This window comes from Natator depressus, chromosome 2 (assembly GCF_965152275.1).
Source record: "Natator depressus isolate rNatDep1 chromosome 2, rNatDep2.hap1, whole genome shotgun sequence".
Taxonomy (NCBI): domain Eukaryota; kingdom Metazoa; phylum Chordata; order Testudines; family Cheloniidae; genus Natator; species Natator depressus.
Genome location: NC_134235.1, coordinates 66011291 through 66033638, shown reverse-complemented (window position 1 = coordinate 66033638; position 22348 = coordinate 66011291). Strand labels below are relative to the sequence as shown.

The 22348-nt window shown below is 43.8% G+C and overlaps 1 protein-coding gene and 1 long non-coding RNA gene across 4 annotated transcripts in view; one reads left to right on the top strand and one right to left on the bottom strand.

Moving 5' to 3' along the window:
• Nucleotides 1-21297, top strand: part of LOC141982352 (uncharacterized) — a 67676-nt gene extending 46379 nt beyond the window's left edge. Inside the window, exons 2-6 of the long non-coding RNA XR_012638039.1 lie at nt 6987-7054; nt 15477-15614; nt 18743-19078; nt 20528-20655; nt 20898-21297. This is a non-coding gene — a long non-coding RNA (uncharacterized LOC141982352). The remainder of the gene's footprint in view (nt 1-6986; nt 7055-15476; nt 15615-18742; nt 19079-20527; nt 20656-20897) is intronic.
• PENK (proenkephalin) lies at nt 4954-12303 on the bottom strand. 3 transcript variants are annotated; one of them, XM_074944353.1, is made up of 3 exons: nt 11963-12303; nt 11092-11232; nt 4954-5919 (listed from the first exon to the last, which is right to left on the bottom strand). In XM_074944353.1, exons 1-3 carry the CDS (start codon nt 11966-11968, stop codon nt 5251-5253), a joined length of 816 nt encoding a protein of 271 aa, XP_074800454.1. In that variant the 5' UTR covers nt 11969-12303; the 3' UTR covers nt 4954-5250. The 3 variants fall into 3 exon arrangements, with proteins under 3 accessions (XP_074800454.1, XP_074800455.1, XP_074800456.1); XM_074944354.1 differs by having other exon boundaries at nt 11967-12303; XM_074944355.1 differs by having other exon boundaries at nt 12161-12295.
• Nucleotides 21298-22348: the final 1051 nt, after the last annotated feature.

Sequence of the window (22348 nt, the reverse complement as noted above, 5' to 3'; positions counted from 1 at the left end):
ACACAAAAGTTTGTTCTTCATTTTGACCCATGTCAGCTCTGTTCGGCCTGACACTGACCATTTTCATATGGACTAATGGCACAGGAAAAAAGCAATTGGCTTCAATGATGGACTTAAGTTCTGGTCTGTCAACTGTGTCAAATTAAAAAATAACAAAACAAAAACACAGTATAAAAATTCTGGGGGAATGTTTTCCAGAGCAAGAAATACAGTGGCATTGATATCGTATAGAATTTTAGCCAAACATCCCAGTGTTGCCAAATTGTTACATCAGACAAATCCACCTCCTGGTCGTACTGATGCTAGTATCATATTCAGGTAATCAAGAGACAGAAATGTATGAAGCAAGATATCACAAAACACCTGTTCCAGAGTATCTGCTGGGGACACCATAGGACAATAAATCCAATAGTGAATTCATAGCATAGATATATAGAAAATCTTGGTACCAATTTAAGGTCATTGCGAATGGCAAATCATCCCATATACTTCAGTTTAAAATGATTGGAATGAACATGAGCACTGATCAGAGGTCCACCCACACAGATCTGATTGCAGAACTGGAGCATGAGACAAAGCATACTATTATAATTTATTAGATAAAGATAGGGTAAGAAGAATCTGCTAGAAGCAATGTCTGCAGAACCAGTGAGGTTGGCTGACAGAGAGTGAAAGAGGGAACAGTGGCAATCAGATTCAAGAGGCAAAGACCATATATGTCTTTAGTCTCCCCAAAAAACAATGGTGTCTCTGAAAAGGCTCAGTGATGAACTCCTAGTGCAGAAATATGACAACCTCCCTGAACAACAAGCAATGCAGCCCTCTTTAACAAATCATTTGGAACCCAGAGGTGATGTTGTGATAGCTGTTTATCCTCAATGATGGATTTCATGGCATGGCTTCAACAAGGATTACAGTAAATGCTCAGTTTAGGTAAAGTCACAATCTAATTAAAGAATTTCAGTCTAAATCCCTTCTGTGCCGGTAAAGATGCATCCATCAAATGTCTCTAAGCATTTAATTTTCCATGGCAACAATTAATTGGGTATGTAACAGTTCATATGCTTCAAATGAGGCTGATGGTGTTAGTAATTGAATGCTTGGATTAATATTTTATAGCTGGTTTCACTAGCTTATTTGTTGTTTACAAACATTTTCACTTTGACACTTCCCTGCCTCCCTTGCAGGAAGCATCAGGACATAGCCACAAAACAATGGGGTATTTTTATCTATGCATTCTCTTTGAGCTTTATGACCATTTTTAATACTTAGGGCAATTAAAGGATTATGGACAAAAAGTTCAAAGTTGGAACCTAACTCCACATTTTAGCACTGAAGCAAGGCTTCATTTTTACAGGGGTTCTTCCAGTTATTTATTTCAAATATTGTTTCCATTTTTCCCAGTTCAAATCAGAAGGCAGCTCTGACTCTCCTGGATGGTGAAATAATGTTTGTCTCTTGTGGTGGAAATTGATGTAGGAATCTCTATGGGAAAGATGGATTGAGGCAAAAGCAGAGATTACTGGAAAGTCTATGCATTAGAGGGATCACTAGCACTGGAGAAAAGAGGGGAGAGAAGCAGGCTGGAGACATTTCTCAGAGGAAGGGATATCCTTAATGCGAACAGGCAGGAGTTGTGAAAGTATTAGGACTTTGAAAGAGAACTGGGCATTTTATACAGCTCTGTTTAATGTTTTATATCTCACTTATCACTGGATACCTCAATGGGGCAGGATTGTGTTGGAGTTGGGTGCAATAGCTCGCAGCACTGAGGAGATTCCAGGCAGTTGTGCAGCCCATATGGGAGCTCCAGGCAGTCCCCCCTGGGCTGTGAGAGTTATGGGAAGGGTTTCCCAGGCCCCCAGAGCAGCCCGGGATTGGGAAGATGCAAAAGTAGCTTGCGGCCACCTTGTCCTAGGCTGTGAATTCTGTGCTGCTTCTCTTGGCACAGGATAGAATCTCGATCTCTTTGTCCCGCTAAGATTTCCGGTGCTGAGGTAATAAAGCCAAACGTGTGGCATTGAAGGGAATGTATAATTTTGAATGAACAGGAACCTTAGCTGTTAATGTATCATTTTACTTCACATGTAGGCGCTCAGATCCAACCCTTAGTGACAGAAGGACACTCACATACCATATGGTGAGCAGTTGGAATAGGAACCTTAGCTGTAGCATTGAAGGTGATGCTTGCTCTGTAGAGCCAGGATGCAGTCAGCACTTTTTAAGTGCAGAACACCTTCTATTCATCCTCCTCCCCTCCTGAACTACTCTCTCCTCTCAGCTTTATCTGGTACAGGAAACCCTCCTTCTGCTGCCTCCTGTTGATCCGTGGTCCATTACATAGACCCACATCTCCTACAGCTTGCCTGACTCCTTTCCACCATCACATTGGAGGCAGACACCCTTTTATAATCTGCTGTCTTTCATCTTCCTATCCAATACTGGGCCAGCTCTCTCTTCCTTCTCTTGTCTACTGCAGAGGAACACCCTCTCCCACACCCAGCTCGTCCCCACCATTATTCATATTCAGTATTTGGCACGTATCTACTTGTTGTGTGGCCAAATACTGAAATCCTGGATTCACCACATCTCTCTAAAGATGTGTTCTCTTACCTTGCCAAATGTCAAGATTCCCAGGGTGGTAACAAATGTCAGAGAAAGGCCGCTTTTCTATTTTCTAATACTATTTTTGCTCCCTAAGTGACAGCTTCTTTTTCAAAATCCTCTTGCAATCCATTTCCACAAAGACATTTGGATTTGCTTCAGACTCCTCTCTCCTCTCTTGTTCACTACGTTTCAATAAAACAATAGAGATTTTTCTACATTATATCACAATTTCTATTTTAGGAGCATATAGTGGGGGAAAATAGGGTACCACTGATCAAAATGAAGATTCCCCATCTTCATCTTCCAACTCAAAACCCCTATCCTCAACCCCTGCTTTGACCCTAGATTAAAACAAATCAACTACAGTAAATCTTGCCTGTTGATTTGCCTGCTGGACTGAAGCACTTGGAGTTGATGTCCATTGCCGAGCATTTTAGACTACTTCTGGATCAGGCAGGTGACCCTGAAGCTGCACAGAACTGAAAATAATGGGAAAAACTGCTAAGAAACTGCAGGCACAACAAAAGACATGAAAAAGAAGCAATTCTTATGTGGCATCTTTCTGAATCGAGTTATGAAGGAAAACTGATCCACAGACACTCCAGAAGGGTTTAAATTGTGGTGGTGTTGGTGAGGGGCATGACAGCCAAACAACTCCACTATTCCCCCTGGCCAGCCAACTGGAGGCAAATAAACCCCTCTTCGCTCCCCCAGGTGCATTCCAAGTTGTATCTGAAACCATGGGCGGGCTAGTCCCTCTTCTCCTCTTCTGGAACCTGGCCATCCCCCTGCTAGTCAGACCAAACTTCCTCCAGCTGAGTTGAGCAGAGGCACTTGTTCATGGCTTTCTAAATTGAGCATCACCTGCTGTCTAACAGAAATAGAAAGACAGGTGCCCTGCTTTCCTCTGCTGTAAAATGACTGGCTTTTAGTTTATCAGCCCTGCCACTGGATTGTCACCTCGTTCAGCCATCCCAGTTGTCCTCTAAGGGCTGAGCCCAGGATTTTCAGAAATTGGGGGCCTAGAGCTAGGCTCTTAATCCATATTTGGGTGTCTAAATAAGAAGCCTGATTTTCAAAGATGCAGAGTGCTCAGCAGCTCCATGGGCTTCTAATGAGAGGCGAGACAGGCTAATAAATTGCCATTTTTGTGCACAAGTATCACTGTTCAAAATTGAAACTGACTTCACTAGCAGCTGCTATGCACTCAGCACCACTGAAACCAATTCCCACCTATTCAGGCACCTAAATGTACATTTAGGAGCCTAACTTTGGTTATCTATTATTGAAAATCTTGGCCCTATGTTTTATTTGTCTTTGAACTATTGTGCACACCTACGGTACTAATTATTAGTAATACAATATGTAGGTGGAGGTGCTCTGTGGGAGGTACCCAGTGACTAGATGTGTAGGAACAGAATGTAGAAGCAGCCACTTTGGAAAGCTCCTGGGCAAATTATGTATTGCTGCTCCTTGTGGCAAAGAGACCAATGTCAATAGAGCTCCTAAGTGAGCTGCCCTGCTTGGGAGCCCTGGAAAACTGGGGGAGGGGCTAACTGAGGTTGGTATGGATGCCAGACCTGCAGTGTTGGGGTTGGGATTTCCCATATAATCTCATCTTCTCTGTGCCACAAACCCAGGCCCAAATACAAGGGGCTAAGATCCTCAGCTGGTGTAAACCAATATAGCTTTACTGATTTCAATAGAGCCAAGTCAACACACATTATCTGAGGATAAGCCCCAGTCCCAAAGTTGCTCCCCAAAGAAACCTCTGTCAGACACTCTGCAAGGTCAAAATTGTGGAGTTTTCCTTTCAGTTTTTCCTTCTTCTATGCACTTTCCTGTGGAAGGGAAACCTTTGACCCTTAATGGTTGTAGCTGAAAAGTCAGTTACACAAACCGATATTGGATGAATGTAAAATATATGTCCAAAGAAACATGACATTAGAACTCCCTGGTATGCCAGGGAAGTTGAAGAAATGTTTTTAGTATTTTATACCGTGCTCATGTGTTTTCTTGCTGCATAATAGCTAAATTTAGTGGATAGTAATAGTAATTTTAGTCTTTTAAAAAACTTTATTCCACTAAATTGCAAAAGTGAGAGGAGAAATCTGACCCATTTTAGGATATATTCGGTGTCCTAACTTTATAAGAAACCTAGGAAGCAAAGATAAAAATTAATCCAATTTCAATTCTTGCTGTGGTGTGAACAGAAGGAATTGTGTGATTACAAAGAGCTGGTGCTTTAAATTATAAGCTTTGGTTATTCAGCGCTGAATGAATTTGACAAAGTGGTTGATTAAATGCACTAGTAGGAAATAACAGACACTTCAAAATCCATTATGCAGTTAGGATGAAGAATTTATTGTATACACAATTAAGCAGTTCTACTGTTGATATGCGGTAGTGTTTAAAGAAAAGGGATAAGGTAACCAAAATAGTTTTAGCATGAAAACTACAATATAGACTTAAACTGACTAAAACAGAAGTTATTGACTTAAAAGAACACGGAACCTGAAACAACAGATTGCATCATTAACTAGGACAGTAAAAAACTGTACAGTACAAGCAACACATTACAATAAATTATGACCAATGAGGCAGTGTCTTTCATTTGGGACAAAAGGGGTAAAGGGGAGGATATTAAAATCTCATAAATCCACCATATCTCTTTTCCATCTCTGGAACCTCTTTGGAATAACTTTCCCCATCTTCATCTGAAGGGAGAAAAGAATCAGTGAAGCGCTTAAGAAATCCACCATAACGTTTCTGGTAGTCCAGCCACCATTCTGGCCTCCCTACTCTTCTCATAAAGCCACCATATCTCTTTTGCAGCTCTTTGGCTTCATCTTCCAGTTCTGGACTGCGCTTGAAGCTTCTCATGAAGCCTCCATATCTTTTACTGACCTCCCCATCATTATCATTTATCTGTTGGTAATGTGAGGCTTCAGCATTGGCCCCTGTTCCCAGAAGCTCCTTCAGCAGATCAGAGGAATTAGCCAGGGCGTCGTCATTGGAGTCTTTCTTCATAAACCCTCCATACCTCTTAGTAAGGATCTCACCTCCGTTTGTTTCCTCCTCCGGTTCTACATGATAAAGCTCATCCATTTTCTTCATGAAGCCACCATACCTTTTCATGAAGCCACCATACTTCTTTGCTAGCAAATGGTTCTCATCTTGTTCTTTCTTGTTGTCCCCTGGAGCACTGTTGCCTTCCTCAGAAAGATCCAGTTTAGTCAATTGCATAAGCTCCTTGCAGGTTTCCCAGGCTTTGGCAGAAGGCAGTTTTCCTTCACATTCTAGTGTGCATGCCTGAAAAATTGATGGGATTTACTAAGAATGATTTAAAAGAAACAGACACTCTGATGTCATCTTGTCTTTTTATTTTTTGTTAAAGGCACAAGCCAATCTCTAGATCAGTGATACTCAGACCTCACAGGTTCAGGAGCCAAAATAGCCATCAACACTACCCAAAAGACCCACAGTTGTGTGAATTAATTGTTTGATTTTCTATAGTACTAGATATTCATATTTAAACAATATGACAGGGGAAATATTTAGGTTTATACATATTATTCTCACAGCAAAATGACTGACCAATATTATTATTTTATCAACTACAATTGGTTGTAAACACAGTAAAAGCATCCCAATTAGTTAATAATTAAGTCATAGTGTTTTAATATTATGTGCTGCAAAGAGCCACAGGAGACACATTAAAGAGCCACTTGCAACTCACAATTATCAGTCTGAGTATCACTGCTCTAGATACTCATTGGCTGGAAGGAACTTCACTCATGGACATCTTATTCCATAATTTTTCATTATGCCATTTCTTGTGCCTTCCCCTCAAGCAGCTGGTATTGGTAGTGGTCACTGTCAGATAGAGGATACTGGACTAGATGGACTATTGGTCTGATCTGCTACAGCAATTCCTGTGTTTCTAGTTTAAACAAAGACATCCATGTGCACGCACACATCTCTCTCAAAGAGGTCTGGAACAATTTATAAGCACTTCTAAGTAATATTCTATATTTAAGTGTACAATTTAGGGAGGTCAAAAATGTCTCGTCAAAAGGATTTTGACAAGGATTAAGTAAGATTAGGTAAAACTGAGTAATCAGCAGTAATACTGAAATTATTTCACCTCAGAAAAGTCAGTCCCACTCCACTAGCTCATAATTCGCAATAGTTGGGCCTCTGAGAAATGATTAAATCATATAAAGGTATGATCTCATATGATCAGATTTTTGCAGTTGTGAAATGCATTTATTATATTTGAAATGTTATGTTTGTTTACATTATTAACCTTATTGTCCCATCATCATCTTTAATAATAAATAAAAATAAATTATGATACTTAATTTACCCTTTTATAGTGCCTTCCATCTAAGGATCTCAGAAAGCTTTACAAATGTGAAAATAAGCCTCAAAACAGCTCTGTGTGGTAAGTAACTGACTACCTCACTACTTCTGTAGTTACCTGTGAGTTAAGTCCTAAGTGTGATAAATATATTAAGAAAAAGCATCTATCAATCTACTATATATGCTGTAGCAAGACAGAAGATTTATGGTACAATTATTTCCATATTAGTGATTACTCGAGAGTTAAAGGTTCATCTCAAATTGAGTTTAAAGTAATTATGTTGTTAGCAACATTCTACTCCTAAGCCATCACCATTTTTCTTTTTAACTGGCACTGCATGACTACGTCCATGTGAACATATTTGGGTTATTAAAATAATATGGTCTCAGCTGGAATCTGATTTGGAAATCACTGTAATACAAAAAACAAGAACTTTTTTTTTTTGGTTAATGGATCAGTTTAAACAATCATTCTCCCACCCCCAGAAAAAACATACACCACACAGTATATAATAATGGTTTGATTACTTCCTATAGTGCTCATTATGATAAAAGTAATAGTGAACTCACTAGTTGTTAATGTCTTTAGAAACATTTATGTTTTAGAAACCAATAGTATGTAAAATATTGTATGATACTGTACTTTTTCTGATTTGGTATATCAGCTGATAAATGCTATTGCTGAACAGGATTTAACGCTTCCTTAAATAGCTTTGCTGTACAAGAAAGATTGTTAATGTTAACTTAGGCTTCCCAACTAACACTGAGAATTCATTGAAATAGATGTACAGAATTTCATGTGGACATGTATGTCAACTGCATTCAGAATATTTTCTGTGTGTAACTGCTGTGGTTAAAGAGGTCCTATTATTTCTGTTATAAACAAAAATGTTCACTGATTTATAATTCAGGTAGATTAGGGTCCAAACCTTCATTCCTCCTGCACTGAAACAATCACAATCTTTCCATTAATTTCAATAGGAGTGTTGAGTGCACAAAGACTGCAAAATCAAATCCTTGAGGTCAGAGTCTGCAAGGTGCTGCTGAATGTCAATTGCAAAGTACTCAGCACCTTATTCCCATCAATTTCCATGGGAATTAAGGACACCCAGCATTTGTCAGAACTAGACCCTTAAATTCCATGCAAGGTGCCATTGTGAATATATTTTAAAATAATGCTAGTGTTTTTTAACTACAGAGGACACACTGAGTTTGGATGGTTTCTCATGCTTTAACAGGCTGTACTTTAAGAACAACTTAAATGTTGCAAAGAGTCCTGTGGCACCTTATAGACTAACAGATGTATTGGAGCATAAGCTTTCGTGCATGAATATCCACTTCGTCAGATGCATGTAGTGGAAATTTCCAGAGGCAGGTATAAATATGCTAGCAAGAATGGCTAGCCAACTACAAAAGAAGTTTCTCCTCCCTTGGTGTTCACACCTCAACTGCTAGAAGAGGGCCTCATCCTCCCCGATTGAACTAACCTCGTTATCCCTAGCCTGATTCTTGCTTGCGCATTTATACCTGCCTCTGGAAATTTCCACTACATGCATCCCACGAAGTGGGTATTCACCCACGAAAGCTTATGCTCCAGTACGGCTGTTAGTCGATAAGATGCCACAGGACTGTTTGCCACTTTTACAGATCCAGACTAACACGGCTACCCCTCTGAACTTAAATGTTGTAGCCCTACATTTTACAGGCAATGTCCTTTGAGCCAACTAAATGCTTCCCGACAGCTGGAAGAAAAAAGCTCTTATTGAGGTATTGCTGCTCCTGTAGGGCTTGTTCCTCCTCCACTGGGAGCAGGCTCAGATTCTTAGGACTGATCCTGCCAGGGGCTGAACTCTCTGGCGGGGATCTAGCAAAGCACTCAGTCCCACTGACTGCAAGAAGCAGGTGAATGGCTCCATTGAATTCAGTGGGACTATTCACTACAGCATGAAGAGCTGTGCTTGGCCCGACCTCGGCCAGAGCGCTCGGCGGCTTGCACCTCTCCATGGTGCCGTCTCTCAAACGAGAAGCTCCAATACCCAATAATAAGAGGAGCCAATGAAGGCTAAAATACAGCGCAGCATCATGTCATCTTCCGTCGTCCTTTCCGGACGGAACTGCTGCAGCCTTGAGTTTGAATTTTCTTGCTTTTTTGGATTTAAGAGTTTTACCTTGGCCGTTAATTTTTTTTTAACTTAAACTTTTTTTCGTTTAAATGAATACTGTCAAACAAACAAGTCAAAACTAGTTTCAGCTACTTCTTCTACCCCCTGAGTGTGTCTCTTAGCCATATTTTTGTTTGTTGATCTCCCTCCCAAATCACAGACGACGACGAAGAAGAAATATTGTTTCTCTCCCTGTTCTACTGCGAAGGACCGCACCAACAACAGGGAGATCTGTATGACTGATTATACAGGAGAACTGTACACAGACCCACGCTACAAGTATAGGATCCAGTGCTGTCAAATGCACGCATTACATACACTGGCAGTCTGATCATTGTTCTCTAATCTCTCCCTGCGATAGAACAGTAGGTGCTGTAACAATGAGAAGTGTAAGTTTACGTCGCGTTTGCACTTTTTAAACGCATGTTATGGAGTCGAGTGGAGATTTACCGTTCAAGCTATGACTTGGTAACTGAGAAATGGAATAACAGATTTAAAGGAAATCTTTAAACTCCCATGTCTTTGATGACTTGTCCTAGCTGTGTAATCACATAATGAGACTCCTGTTCTGCAAAGTTATCCTCAAAGGACAAACAATTTTCATTCTAATGGAAGGCACTTTATAATGGATGGTTTTCGAATGAGAAGACAAGAACAACGCCGTATCCTATACGGGAGAGGCTTCTTTGCTAAAGGAACAGTTCGTTATTAGGGAACGCCTAAGAGGGAAACTACATCGGAGCCCAGGGTGAGACGTTCTCGTCTCGAGGGGACTCGAATACAGACTATTTTGCCATTGGTTCAGTTCTGTTCTGCCTTTACATCTCATTATTCGCTGCTTTCTCTCTTTTAAAATGTGATGGATTTGTTCTGAACCAGAGACTTTGGCCGGAATTTCTGCAGTGATTCCATTCTTCTCTAGGCTTCAATCTCTCTTAGTCCCACCAGGATCATCAAAAGGCTCCCGGGAACTTTTTTGCTCCCGGGAGCTTATCCTACGAATTCTCAAAATTAAACCTAGTGATCAGGGTAACTTTAGACTCACAGGTAAAAGGGTGATTTCTTTTAAGGGGAGAAAAGGAGTACTTGTGGCACCTTAGAGACTAACCAATTTATTTGAGCATAAGCTTTCCTGAGCTACAGCTCAGCATCCGATGAAGTGAGCTGTAGCTCAGGAAAGCTTATGCTCAGATAAATTGGTTAGTCTCTAAGGTGCCACAAGTACTCCTTTTCTTTTTGGGAATACAGACTAACACGGCTGTTACTCTGAAACCTGTCATTATTTAAGGGGAGAGGGAGCTTAGTAGTTTTTAGAAGGGCCTGTTCCAGTCTTTCCTCGAGCTCCCAGAATAGCTCTGGTGGCATTTCTAGTCTATTTCACTCCAGCGGTGTGACATCAGACCCTCAATTAAAATGCTGCATTTTATGTTTTAAAGAAGATAATTGGTTCCATCTGCGCTGGTAGACTCGAGTTCAAATATCAGAAACCCCCCTTATCTCCCGGGCACTGCACTTGGGGCTAGGTCTTGTAAAGGGCCCAGCTCCCTAGCTCCCCAAGGCGTCAGTGGCTCGCTGCCTGCCACCAGTGCAGGATGGGCCCCAGGGAGGAGGCATCATTGCCTGCTCTCCTCTAAGGCCCGATCCTCCCCGGGCACCTTGGAGCACCCGCAAGTGGACCTCAACAGTCAATTCGCTCAACTGACTCGCTGGGGCTAGGCAGGAGCTTTGGGGAGCTCTCCAGGGTGCCGAACTGTGCGGCTTGTCTCAGGGGAAGGAGAGCGCAGAGCCGCAGGAAAGCCAGCCCGCGGCCGGAGTATCTTCTCCCCTCACCCCGACAGCTAAACTCCCTTCTCTAACTCTGCTTGAGGGGAGCCGGCTCTTCCGGGAGCAGCTGCTGTACCTCTTGGGCGGCGAGTGGGGTGAGAGAGTTACTTGGGAATACATGGATCCCGCTTACCAGGGGGTTGATCTCTGCGTGGTGACCCAGCCGGTAGGAGCAGGAGGCGCAGTCCTTGCTGCAGTCCGCCTGCACTGTCCAGACAAGGCGGCTGCTGAGAGCCAAGAACAAGCCGCAAAGTCTCAGGAGCAACGCCATGGGCTGCGAAAAGAACAGGTCAGAAATCAGCCTGCCACCCACTTCCTCCCTGGCCCTGGGAGAAGCGTCCCCAACCCCACAGCCAGTCACACCTGTGCGGTGCCCCGGCTTGCTCCAAGCCTCAGACACTGGCGCTGCAAACTATTCACCAGCGGCGGAACCCGCCGCCCTGGTTAGGCACGGGACGCGGAGTGCAGCAAGTTGGAACTCTTTGCGCTCTCTGTTCCGCAGCCGCAGACAGGGACAGCCCCCGGTTTCCCCGCCCCCCCTTCCCTGGGTCGCCAAGACCTCAGCCTGGCTCTTCTGGGGTTCCCAGAGTGCTACCAGAGCTGGAGTTGTTCCTTTTTGCAAGCCCAGAGCCTGCACGGGAACAGGACCTAGCGCTGCATGCGAAGAACGAACTAAAAGTGGTTAACAGAAATTAGATCAATTTCCCCCCAAATTAAAGCATTTCTCCTGCCACTCTCTTTCCCTGTCCCCAGCCATTATCCCGGACAGCCAGGAAAGAGGTTAGATACCAGATCTACAGAGATATTCGAAGGCAAAGCTTTGGAGCGATTGCCTGGCAAGAGTTTGTACGCACACAGCCTCCGAACAACAAAGCAGTAGCCTAGGAAACTAGGCAGCAAAGCTGTTACAGAAATAAAACTCAGCCTAGCCACTGCAAGCAATGGTACTAGACGCCTCGCCCCAGCCCCCAGCCTAGTGCCGGTCCTTAGAGCAATTCACTCACATACATGCTGCTTCCTTGGGAGCCCGCAGAAGCTCCTCGGGAGTGTGCTGTCGCTTGCTGGAGCCTCTTGGTTTGAGCCCCTTGTATTTATAGAAGGGCTAAGCAATTTGTGCCTCTGGAGAAGCTCTAGAAGGAAAAAAAATACAGGAGAAAAGTAATAGCCCGCAGTTACTGAGCATCAGCTTCAGTAAATCTTACAGGAGCGAGGAGGCAGGCGGAGAAAGTGCCCCGCTGGAGCTGCGGTCTGCTGGCCCCCCGCGCTGGCTGGCTGGCTGGATCTGTTTGCAGGGCTGGGGTGCTCTTCACCAAAGTCAGGGCTCTGGGAAGCGGATGGAGCCACTTTATAATTAGTCAAAAAGGGAAAAGCGAAGCCTCCCCCAATCGCCTACGGGCTCCATCTGACGCAGGACCTACGAAATCCCACTCTGGCCCCCTAATTAGCGATTCTGCCTGGGAAGGGGATGAGCCAGGCGGGGAAGTCAGCGAGCACGTTTTCTGCCACCACCCCCCCCCCGCCCCGCGGGTGGCTGGGGACAGCTGGGGGCAGAGGGCGGGGGAGGGCGTGCTCCAGGACACGGCGTGTCCTTTGACAGCCCCCACCTGTCTTTCGGGAGCTCTCCCACCGAGCGCGAGACGAGTGACTTGGGGGAGTTGTGGGCGCCAGGCATGAGCAACCCCGGCCGCTTGGTCTGACGGTGTGAGTGACACAGGACAAGAGGAGCCCGCCAGCAAGGGGCAAGCTGGACCCCCTCCCCTCTTTGGTCCACGTGCTCCAGCCTTGCTGAAGTAGCAGAGCCGGGGAGAGCCCTGCCCCACTGACTCACCACGTTTCTCTGGGTGACAGCACTAGGGGTTAGGGAAACTGCGGCACAGAGCGCACTGGGGGCTGAACCCCCCGCCCACTGGTCCGCTCCCCTTGATCTTCCTTAACATCTGGCAGGGCTAGACCATTCCATCCCAGCTGCGAATCTCTCACCCTCCAAAGCTGGGAAAGGGAAGCCAGTGTGTAAAACTCCATCAAACCCCACTGGAAAGAAGAAAAGGCTCCAAGGGACAAAGCCACAGGGTCAAGGAGATTCGGGTCACTAAAGACAGGGGGAGGGAGAGAGTTTTATCCCACCAGTGGTTCAACTGCCTCTTTTGGCTCTTCCCATCTTTCTAACTTGTTTGCTCTACATAAGAACATAAGAACAACCCTACTGGGTCAGACCAAAGGTCCATCTGCCCAGTATCCTGTCTTCCCACAGTGGCAAATGCCAGGTGCCCCACAGGGAATGAACAAAACAGGTAATCACCAAGTGATCCATCTCCGCTGTCGCCCACACCTCTAGGTGAGGTTTGCTCGCTAGAGGGCGCCCAGCTCCTGCAAAGGCTGGAGGCGCAGCCAGGCTTGTGAGAGGGGTCTGCGCTTTAAGCTTTTGTGCACACTGGCCATGTGTGAAAATGAGCCCAATGCTCACCCACACCCAATGGGGTTCATAAGATTGGCCATACTGGGTCAGGCCGACAGTGGCCAGTGCCAGATGCTTCAGAGAGAATGACCAGAATAGGGCAATTATCAAGTGATCCACCCCGGTCCAGCCCCAGAATCTGGTAGTCAAGGTTTAACATACTCCTCTGTTATATGAGTGTTATAAACCTCATGGCAACACTTGAAAGACCCAGAAACCACTCTCTCCTAGACCTAGCTTGGTCCCTGGGTAAACTGTGATTATAAGGAAAGCTACCCAAGCTTTCAAGTTGCATGTCTCCCTATTTGACTGATTTTTCTTCTCTAACTGATGGATATTTTGCTTATGAATCCAAAAACCATGATAACATTTCAGACCTCAGGAGTAAGGCACAATCTAAAACTGACCACACCTCACAGACTGAGTTGCTTCAGGAAGGTTTTACAGTATATTCTGGTCCCGTAAATTTCAGGATAGGTACTATCGCTTCCCAAGACCTCTCCTGATTGCATGTGAAAACACAAGTGGGTTCTCATAGGAATTAAAAGAACGGAAATGGATATGTTGCTTTAAAGTTTCTATTCACAAAGAATGACTATGATCTGTCACAGGGGTTGGCTACCTTTCATAAGTGGTGTGCCGAGTCTTCATTTATTCACTCTAATTTAAGGTTTCGCGTGCCAGTAATACATGTTAACGTTTTTAGAAGGTCTCTTTCTGTAAGTTTATAATATATAGCTAAACTATTGTTGTATGTAAAAGTAAATAAGGTTTTTAAAATGTTAAGAAGCTTCATTTAAAATTAAATTAAAATGCAGAGCCCCCCGGACCGGTGGCCAGGACCCAGGCAGTGTGAGTGCCACTGAAAATCAGCTCACATGCTGCCTTTGGCACGCGTGCCATAGGTTGCCTACCCCTGATCTGTAGTGTGTGGGGTATTAAAACTACCAATTTCTACTGGAACCCAGGAGTGAGATTTTCAGTTTATCAAGGCATATCATAAAGTGTGAATGTACAGATTTCCCTCTAATTCTGCTTTATCTTCTACCAGATTAAACATATTGGACCAGAGCTGTATTCACAATTAATTTGGCTTCACACATCACACAGCTTTATGAAACTGCCACTACCTATGAAGTCTGAAGACACTGCCATAGGCAGGAGGCTGCATGAGTTTGGATCAGTTGTTGGACGCTTTTCCTTAATATGATGTGGGCTCCAAACACAGGACACTAAACATCAGTGGAAAATGGATCTTGTCCTTATCCCATCTCTTGCTCTGCACCAGCTGTGGAATGTTCTGAATTTAAGCTTTTGAAGAAAGTCAGAAAAATCTCTCATGTCCATAATTCCTTTTCCTCCCCATTCCATCCCCCATGGAAACGAAAGGTTTTGTATGTTAATAGCAATTATTATTGTAACAAAGCAACAGCAATTACACCTCACATCTCTTTGTATTAATGACACATTGAAATTATTACAGTTTTTTAAAAAAGCATGCCACAGCTGCCTTACGTAAGCGCCAATAAGTCCTTTGTTAAAAGTGCTGTATTACTTTTGTTTTTATTGTTTGGTTTTGTTGATATATTGTCTTTGGGGGAAAAACATTTTAAGTCAAAACGTGGCTATGAAATATACAGCAGTCATCTTTTAAAAGTAGTCACACTAAGATTCATACATTCCAAGGCCAGAGGGGGCCATTGGGATCATCTAGTCTGACCTCCTGTATAACACAGGCCATAAAACTTTTCCAAAATAACTCCTAAAGTATATGCTCGTCAAACATTCTAACATTATCTTCTAAGGACATACAAGAAAATGTAGCTAAGAAATCCCAGTGCTATTACTAGAACACTCAGAATGCTGCTGCTTCTTTAAATGCTGCAGCAAATTAGGTGTTTTAGAGAAGAGGGTTGAACAGCTGTGGACTGAAGTTTAAGGCAAGTTTTCCCTATTAGTTAATCAAGATACAGCTTCTTTCACATGGTAAGAAAAGCAGGAGGAAGAACAAAAATAACTGTCATTTTTCATTAAAATCTGAGAAATTCTATCCATTCTCACAGATGAACTTGCCTCAAAATTAGAAAAACACCCCAAGCCAAATCCTGCTCCATCCAGACTGAAGAGAGAAAAGAGGGACACTGGCCTGGATCCTCTCTTGGTCCATCCTTGCTGACCAGGGCATAATCCAGAGGGCATAGGTAAGGTGTTCTCTGCTTTTCCTTCTCAAAGGAGCAAAGAAAGCTCCAGCTTGTACATACTGCAGCTACTAGCCATTGCGGGGGAATGGCTATATCCCTAGACAGCCCATTTGGGATGGTGTCTGTATCAGCTGATATAGGAGCAGGTCCACCTTCCTAGCACTCCCTACCTGAAATCTAATGGTGCTGGTGTGCATGAGATGAGAGTCTTTGCGACAACTATTACTCCTGGGATCAGAGATTGGGATCATAGACTAAAGTGAAGTGGCTGGACAAAGAGCCCCAAATGGATCTCTATGCTAAAGAAAGAGCCATTAAAACCAATGTAGTTGCTCTAATATAAAACCACTAAGTGAGAAGAGAATCAAGGGCCCATATTTATAGAGTAATACCAAACAGCTTTGGGAATTAATCCTCTTGAGAAAAGGAAGATGGTTAAAATGCATCACAATGGTCCCTAATTTTATTTATGTTGACATTTGAGGGATCTGAATTTGGAGTACTGAGTTAGTTCCCACACTACTGTGTTAGCAGGGATACTACATGGATGGTATGCAGTCTGCTCAGGAGAATGAAATGTCTCATGCCACTCTGACTCCCTCTGATGTGGTAAGGTGCATGGTAAGGCACTGACTGGCTGCAGGTGCCACATTCAGTCCCTCCTCCACTGCATGGGAAGTCTTACAAGCAGAGCCTTCTGTGGAGGTATAAAAGCAGGAAAGAGGGGAATGTTCAGTTCCCAGGGCTTGAGGGAGTATCAGAACAACAGTGTATGAATAAAGTAACTAGAACATTAGCTTACAGCTCTTAAACACAATGAAATTTTAATTGCAATTGCAATGCAATGCAATTGTCTGAGCCAGTCAGGGCCCAGGGATGCTGTATAATTACTGACTCACTGTACAGTCATTTATCAGATATGCTAATCCTTGCATGCTGATTGTGTGTCTGAGTGTTTGTATGTGTGTGGGGGGGGGGGAAGGGGGAGGCATTGGGCTGCATAATGCCTCTGTGATTATTTCTCAGTCATGGAACTGCCAGGGCTTAAATTGAGCTGGAGCTGTTGGGAGCAGAGTGCCAGTAAATATTTTCAAACCCCTTCTGGGGAGTGTAAGCCAGTTTCAGGGGGTCCACAGGCACGCCCCATGGGGTTGAAGACCCAAGCTTCGGCATGACCCATGGGGGCTGAAGACCTGAGCCTCGGCGCCTCCCACGGGGCAGAAGCCCTGAGCCTCAGAGCCTCCCGTGTGGCAGGAGCCCCAAACCCTGGCACACCCCCGCCCTCCATGGGGCTAAAGCCCTAAGACCTCCCACTGCAGCTGAAGCCTGGCACCCCGAATGAGGGGGACATGGGGGGCTCCGGGAAGTAATCTATTAGAATTTAAGCCCTGGGTACAGTACATAATTCCTGTGCTCTGACTGGCTATTGCCTTCATAACCCCACATCCACATGCCCATAACAGTCACCTCAGATATTCAACCCATCCACATCTTCTTACCCCACATGCCCTCACTTCTCCCCACCTTCTGCTGTTCACTGCTGAAAGAGCCTAATGCTCACAGAGAAGGTGTAATTTCATCTAAATGAAAGAGTTCCCTTTCCTTCAGGTTGAATTACAGCAGGAGAGAGCCCAGTGATGTCTAGCTTTAGTTCAGCTTTGGGAGAGATACTCTTTGCAGAGAGACCTTAACAACAGGGATGGAGGAAAGGGAGCACACAGAATAAATATAACATAAAAAATTACTCATTGTGGGAATGGGGGCTGATCTGTCCTAAGAAGCATCAGGGATGAGAAGCAGAGATATGAAGACAGGTGTCAGAGGAGGGAGGATGCTTTTCAATATAGTAATAACAATACCTTGTTGCTCATTGTTAACTTGGTAATAACAGTGTCCTGGGCTGATAAAAACTGCAGTTCTTTGAGTTTATTTAATCCAGAATAGAGCATGCACTCTAGTTACCATCTAAATATACTAGAGAAAAACAAATATTGTTTGTATTAAGCAATGCTTAGAAGCTCCAATCAAGATCAGGATCCCATTATGCCAGGGCCTGTCCAAACACATAGTAAGACACCATCTCTGCCCCAAAGACCTTTCAATCAAAACAGGACAGACAACGGTGTGGAGGGCCAGGGACAGAGAGAATCCTTATATTACAGATGGGGAACTAAGGGAACTAAGGGAGACAGTTTGAATGACATGTCCATGCAGAAAATTACCAGCAAAGATAGGAATTGAACCTACTTCTCCCAAGTTCCAAGTCAGTACATTAGCCAAAAACCCAGCCTTCCTCTCTGAAACCTCTCATCTCCATCATTCTAAATATCTCTACATTCTACAGAATAGCTGAGCCACAATTAAATGGAGGTAGATTTAGGAAAAAATAAAATCAACATGGTGATAGACTCCCAGGAGCCCTTTCTAGAGCAGAAAACCTTAACGATGGGATCAAAATGGGAAGTAAGGAACTAGAAACAGCACTTTGTGCGATTTATTTCACCTCTGTGCAAAGGACCAGCATGAAGCCGAGTCATTTTTTTATATTCTCTGAATTGTCTGGTTCTGTTTAATTTGATAAAGAACACAGGGTTCAGTTTTTATGGAACATTTGTATTTATACAAATGCTGAGGAAGGATGTTCATTTTGATAAAGGACTCTACTGTTCGCTATAAAACACTTAATCTCTCTCCCAGACACATAGGATATATATTTCTCCACATCTTTTTAATATCTTTAGTAAAATTACATCCAATGTAGGTAAGAAATGTAACACAGAACCATCATAGTTTATACATTCTATATGGCAGTGTCACAAGATCCACTTTTACTGGACTAAAATATGCACCATAATAGGCGACATATATATGTTCCTCAGGCTATAATGGAGCACCTACTAGGAAAGAAATGAAATAAGAGTGGTACAATGATATGGAAATGTTTATCAGTTATTTAAAAGAAATGTATATTGAGACAATTGGACTACTGCAGTTCTACCCATATCTAGTGAGTGGACTTCCTTAATAAAACAATGAATTACAGCAAAGAGATAGCAAAGGGAAGTTTGAAGACAGTTACCAATATGGAAATATTTAACAAAATGACTCTTTTTCCTTTCTCGTTGTAGATTATAATGTTTTGTAGATTATGAAGACTAAACAGATGAAACATGCTGCTAAAGGGGAAAGAATGCCTCATTCCATTCTCTGATCTTGTATCCATGTAAAATAGACAGAGTACTGCATGTACTGATTGCCCCTATGTATAACAAACATGCACTTATAATTGCACTGGTTTACCTGTAATTGAGTTACAAAAGAATTTAAAAAATGGGAATTTAAGACAAAGAGAGCTTCAAACTGAACTATGGAGAGCGCGTGCGCGCACACACACACACACACAAACACACACACGAGTTTGGAAATAAGGACTGAACTGAATGGAACATGTAGAATACTTTACAGTAAGTACATATTAACTATAACAGCATGATGTAGTTCATTTAATTAGAGGGCATGACAGAAAACATTTGCAGTAGGTTAAGATAAGTCCTGCTATCAAAATACATTTTGATTTTGAATCCAGGGACATTAATTATTATTTCATACATGAGTGGAGTGATTTATTTTCATATTTTAACTTGAGAAAATGTATCCATGAAGTAAAATGCCATAATTCGGGGGGTGGGGGGTGGAAGGGGGAGAGAATTGGAATGCATGTGTTATAAGAGGGATTATGGTGTATATAATGCAGAAGTAGAAAGATTAGTAGAAAATTAAGAGTAGGATTATGTCTGAGAAAATAACCATTTTAAGCATATTAAAAACATCCTAAACAGTGAAGCTAAAATGTCAGTTTGGGTTACTTTCCCAGCCTGGCACAGAATGTGTTCATATACAACTGAGCTTCTGAGCTACCCTCCCCCCATTCCCAGAATTCTCATGTTCTTGTTTCTAGTATTTTATTGCCCTGTTGGGAGATGTTGCTTTCACATGATAGTACAACATTCAGAACTAGTTTCTCTTGTATAATTAAGAACTGTATGGGATGCCAACGAGGCATCTAAAGCATCATAGGCAGTCAGGGCAACAAAGGGACAGACTTTTTGCTGCACCTCTCAGGAGGAGTTGGAATGGGGGACGGCAAAGGTGGTTTTAAGCTGCTTCTGCACGTCCCAAATTCTGGGCTGCTCAGGAGATAGTTCATCCCCTATCATAAATTAGAGCATCTCCAGGGACTAATTGAATTTACAGTAGCCTTACACAGTTGGCTAAGGGCTGCTTTGCAGCCTAGAATTGCCAGAGTGGACAGCACTCTGGTTACAGTCCCCACTGCTGCTCCAGCATGCTCCCTCTGTCCCTACATGGGGGCTATGAGGTGGGGCAATGTAGGGACATTTACACTGGCCCTATTCTGCCTCTGCATTGGGGAAATTTCCATGGACCACTGGATTGGCATGGAGGGGCCATAATCTGACCCAGTATTCCTGTCCTGGAAAATACAATTTAAGGCCCTGTTTAGACTGGGGATTTGCCTCAATCACAGACAGGGCTGTAGCTGTAGCAGTGCAATTCCTAGCATAGGCAGGTAAAGCTGCTGTTTGCACTGGCAGAGTTTACCCTGGTTTCAAACTGGACTAAGTTCCACATGTGAAAATAGTAGATTTGCCAGTTTCCATTAGAACTTCCATTGGTACAACTACATCCATGACTGTAGTTTCTGCAAATCCCCAGTCTAGGTAGATTCATGCACCCAAGGATTGGGAGAGGAAAGGTGAGTAACACAAGACAAAGTGATTAAATGGAAACATTAAGTACATATCGTATTCGTTCCACAATTTAATTTTTTTGATTGCTCATAATTTTCAGTTGGCAAAGGGGGTGGCTTCAGATTTCTGTTTCTCTTTAAACAGTGTGTTTTCAAGAGAGATTTAAAAGAGGAAGGCTAGAGGCTTGACAGACCAGGTCAAAGAGGGAGCTCCGGGCATATGAGAAAGAAGGCATTACGAGAGGAAACTAAGGAAATGTCCAGTGGTGTGGAGTGAGTAGAGAATAAGGTTCTTTGAAGATGAAATATATATACTACCATTAGTCATCATCAGCACATTCCCCTTATTCCTTGCTTTCAGTGAGTCAGCCTTTTCCATTTCATCCGTGTTTGATCATAATGTCTTTTGCCACTGCCTGGCGCCTCTCTTTTCTTACATTTTTATATAAAGACCTAGAAGGTGGATTCCAACCTTTACCCCAGCCCAGGTGATAGTTTCACATTCATTCTTGTAGTGAGGCAGAATGGCTCCCTCCGAACTGGACTGTGATGGACCACTACACTCCCGTGCTGGGCAGAGCCGAATCCTCCACACCTCCGGCACTGGAAGTCCCGGGATGGGACAGGAAGTATAAAAGCAGAGCACTGGGGCTCAGTTGGGGCTGGACCACCGGAGGGAGCAGATGTCTCTTCCAGGGAGCGGCGATCTTTGCAGGATCCCAGACTAGCCCCTGAGTGACACCATGCCCTGCTGTTGGAGGAGATGGACGAGTATCCTGAGGAGCTGCCAGGACCGCCATCAGACAAATGCACCAAAGAGCTCTGGGGACTGTCAGCAGCTGAGTACCCCAAGGAGACAGAGAACCATCAGACTATGGGGCCCTATATCCAGATTGTGGTAAAAAGTAGCCCAGGGGAATGAGACTTTAGTCTGGTTCTGCTGCTGGAGAGTGAATCAGCATGTTTTGGGAGTATCACTGCAGACCTATCCACCACTATTAGGGCCCTGGGCTGGGACTCAGTGGAATAGGGTGGGCCTAGGTCTCCCTGCCCCCGGCCACTGACCCCACCCGGGGTGGCAGCCAAACCCCTCTTTTTGGCTGGGCTGTGTTATCGGCTCACTATCAGCCAGGTGGGCATGGGCTAAAGACTGTTTGTGCTCTGTCCAGCCCAGAGGGCCAGAACTCCCCTATAGACTGTTAATTACTGTTTGCCCCAGTCAGGTGGCTGTGGGCTAAAGACCGCTCATGGCTCTGCCCCACCCAGAGGGCCAGAGCTCCTCCTCCCTAGACTGTTGCTGTCTGCCCCAGCCAGGCGGCTTCAGGCTAAAGACTGTTTGTGGCTTGGCCCCACCCAGAGGGCTGGAGTTTCCCCTATAGACTGTTACCTGCTGTCTGCCTGTAGTGAGGCAGAGTGGCCTCCCTCCCCACTCAAGAGCGAGGACTACAATTCTCTTTAAAGCTACTTTTTTATCTTTGAAAATAATTTCCTGTTCCCTCCTGCATTATGGAACACTCCAGAGTCTAACAAGCAGCTCCAGCCACCTGAGCCCTTATTGCCTTTTGTGCAAATAATTGTTGATAATATTTTTGTTAGATTGGACATAGCTATAGTTTGGGCTTGGATTCAGGTTTAGATCATGGGCCGCATTTATGTACATAGGGATGAGGAGACTTTGAGCGATAGGGAGAAGCAAATGAGGAGTGAGGGTTGGGGACAGCATGGTGGTGGTGGCAATATGGGGTAAGGGAAGGGTGAATGATGAGGTAAGAGGTTTTCATAGCAGAAGACATGTTATTAGGGAGATTGCCTCATGGACCACTCCTCTCCCATTCACAATAATAAAAAATAATAATGCCTACCTATCTCTTATCTAGCATTTGTCATCAGTAGATCTCAAAACACTTCACAAAGGAGGTCAGTACCATAAAGTAAGTGAAATAACTTAAAGCTTGTGAGGTAAGGA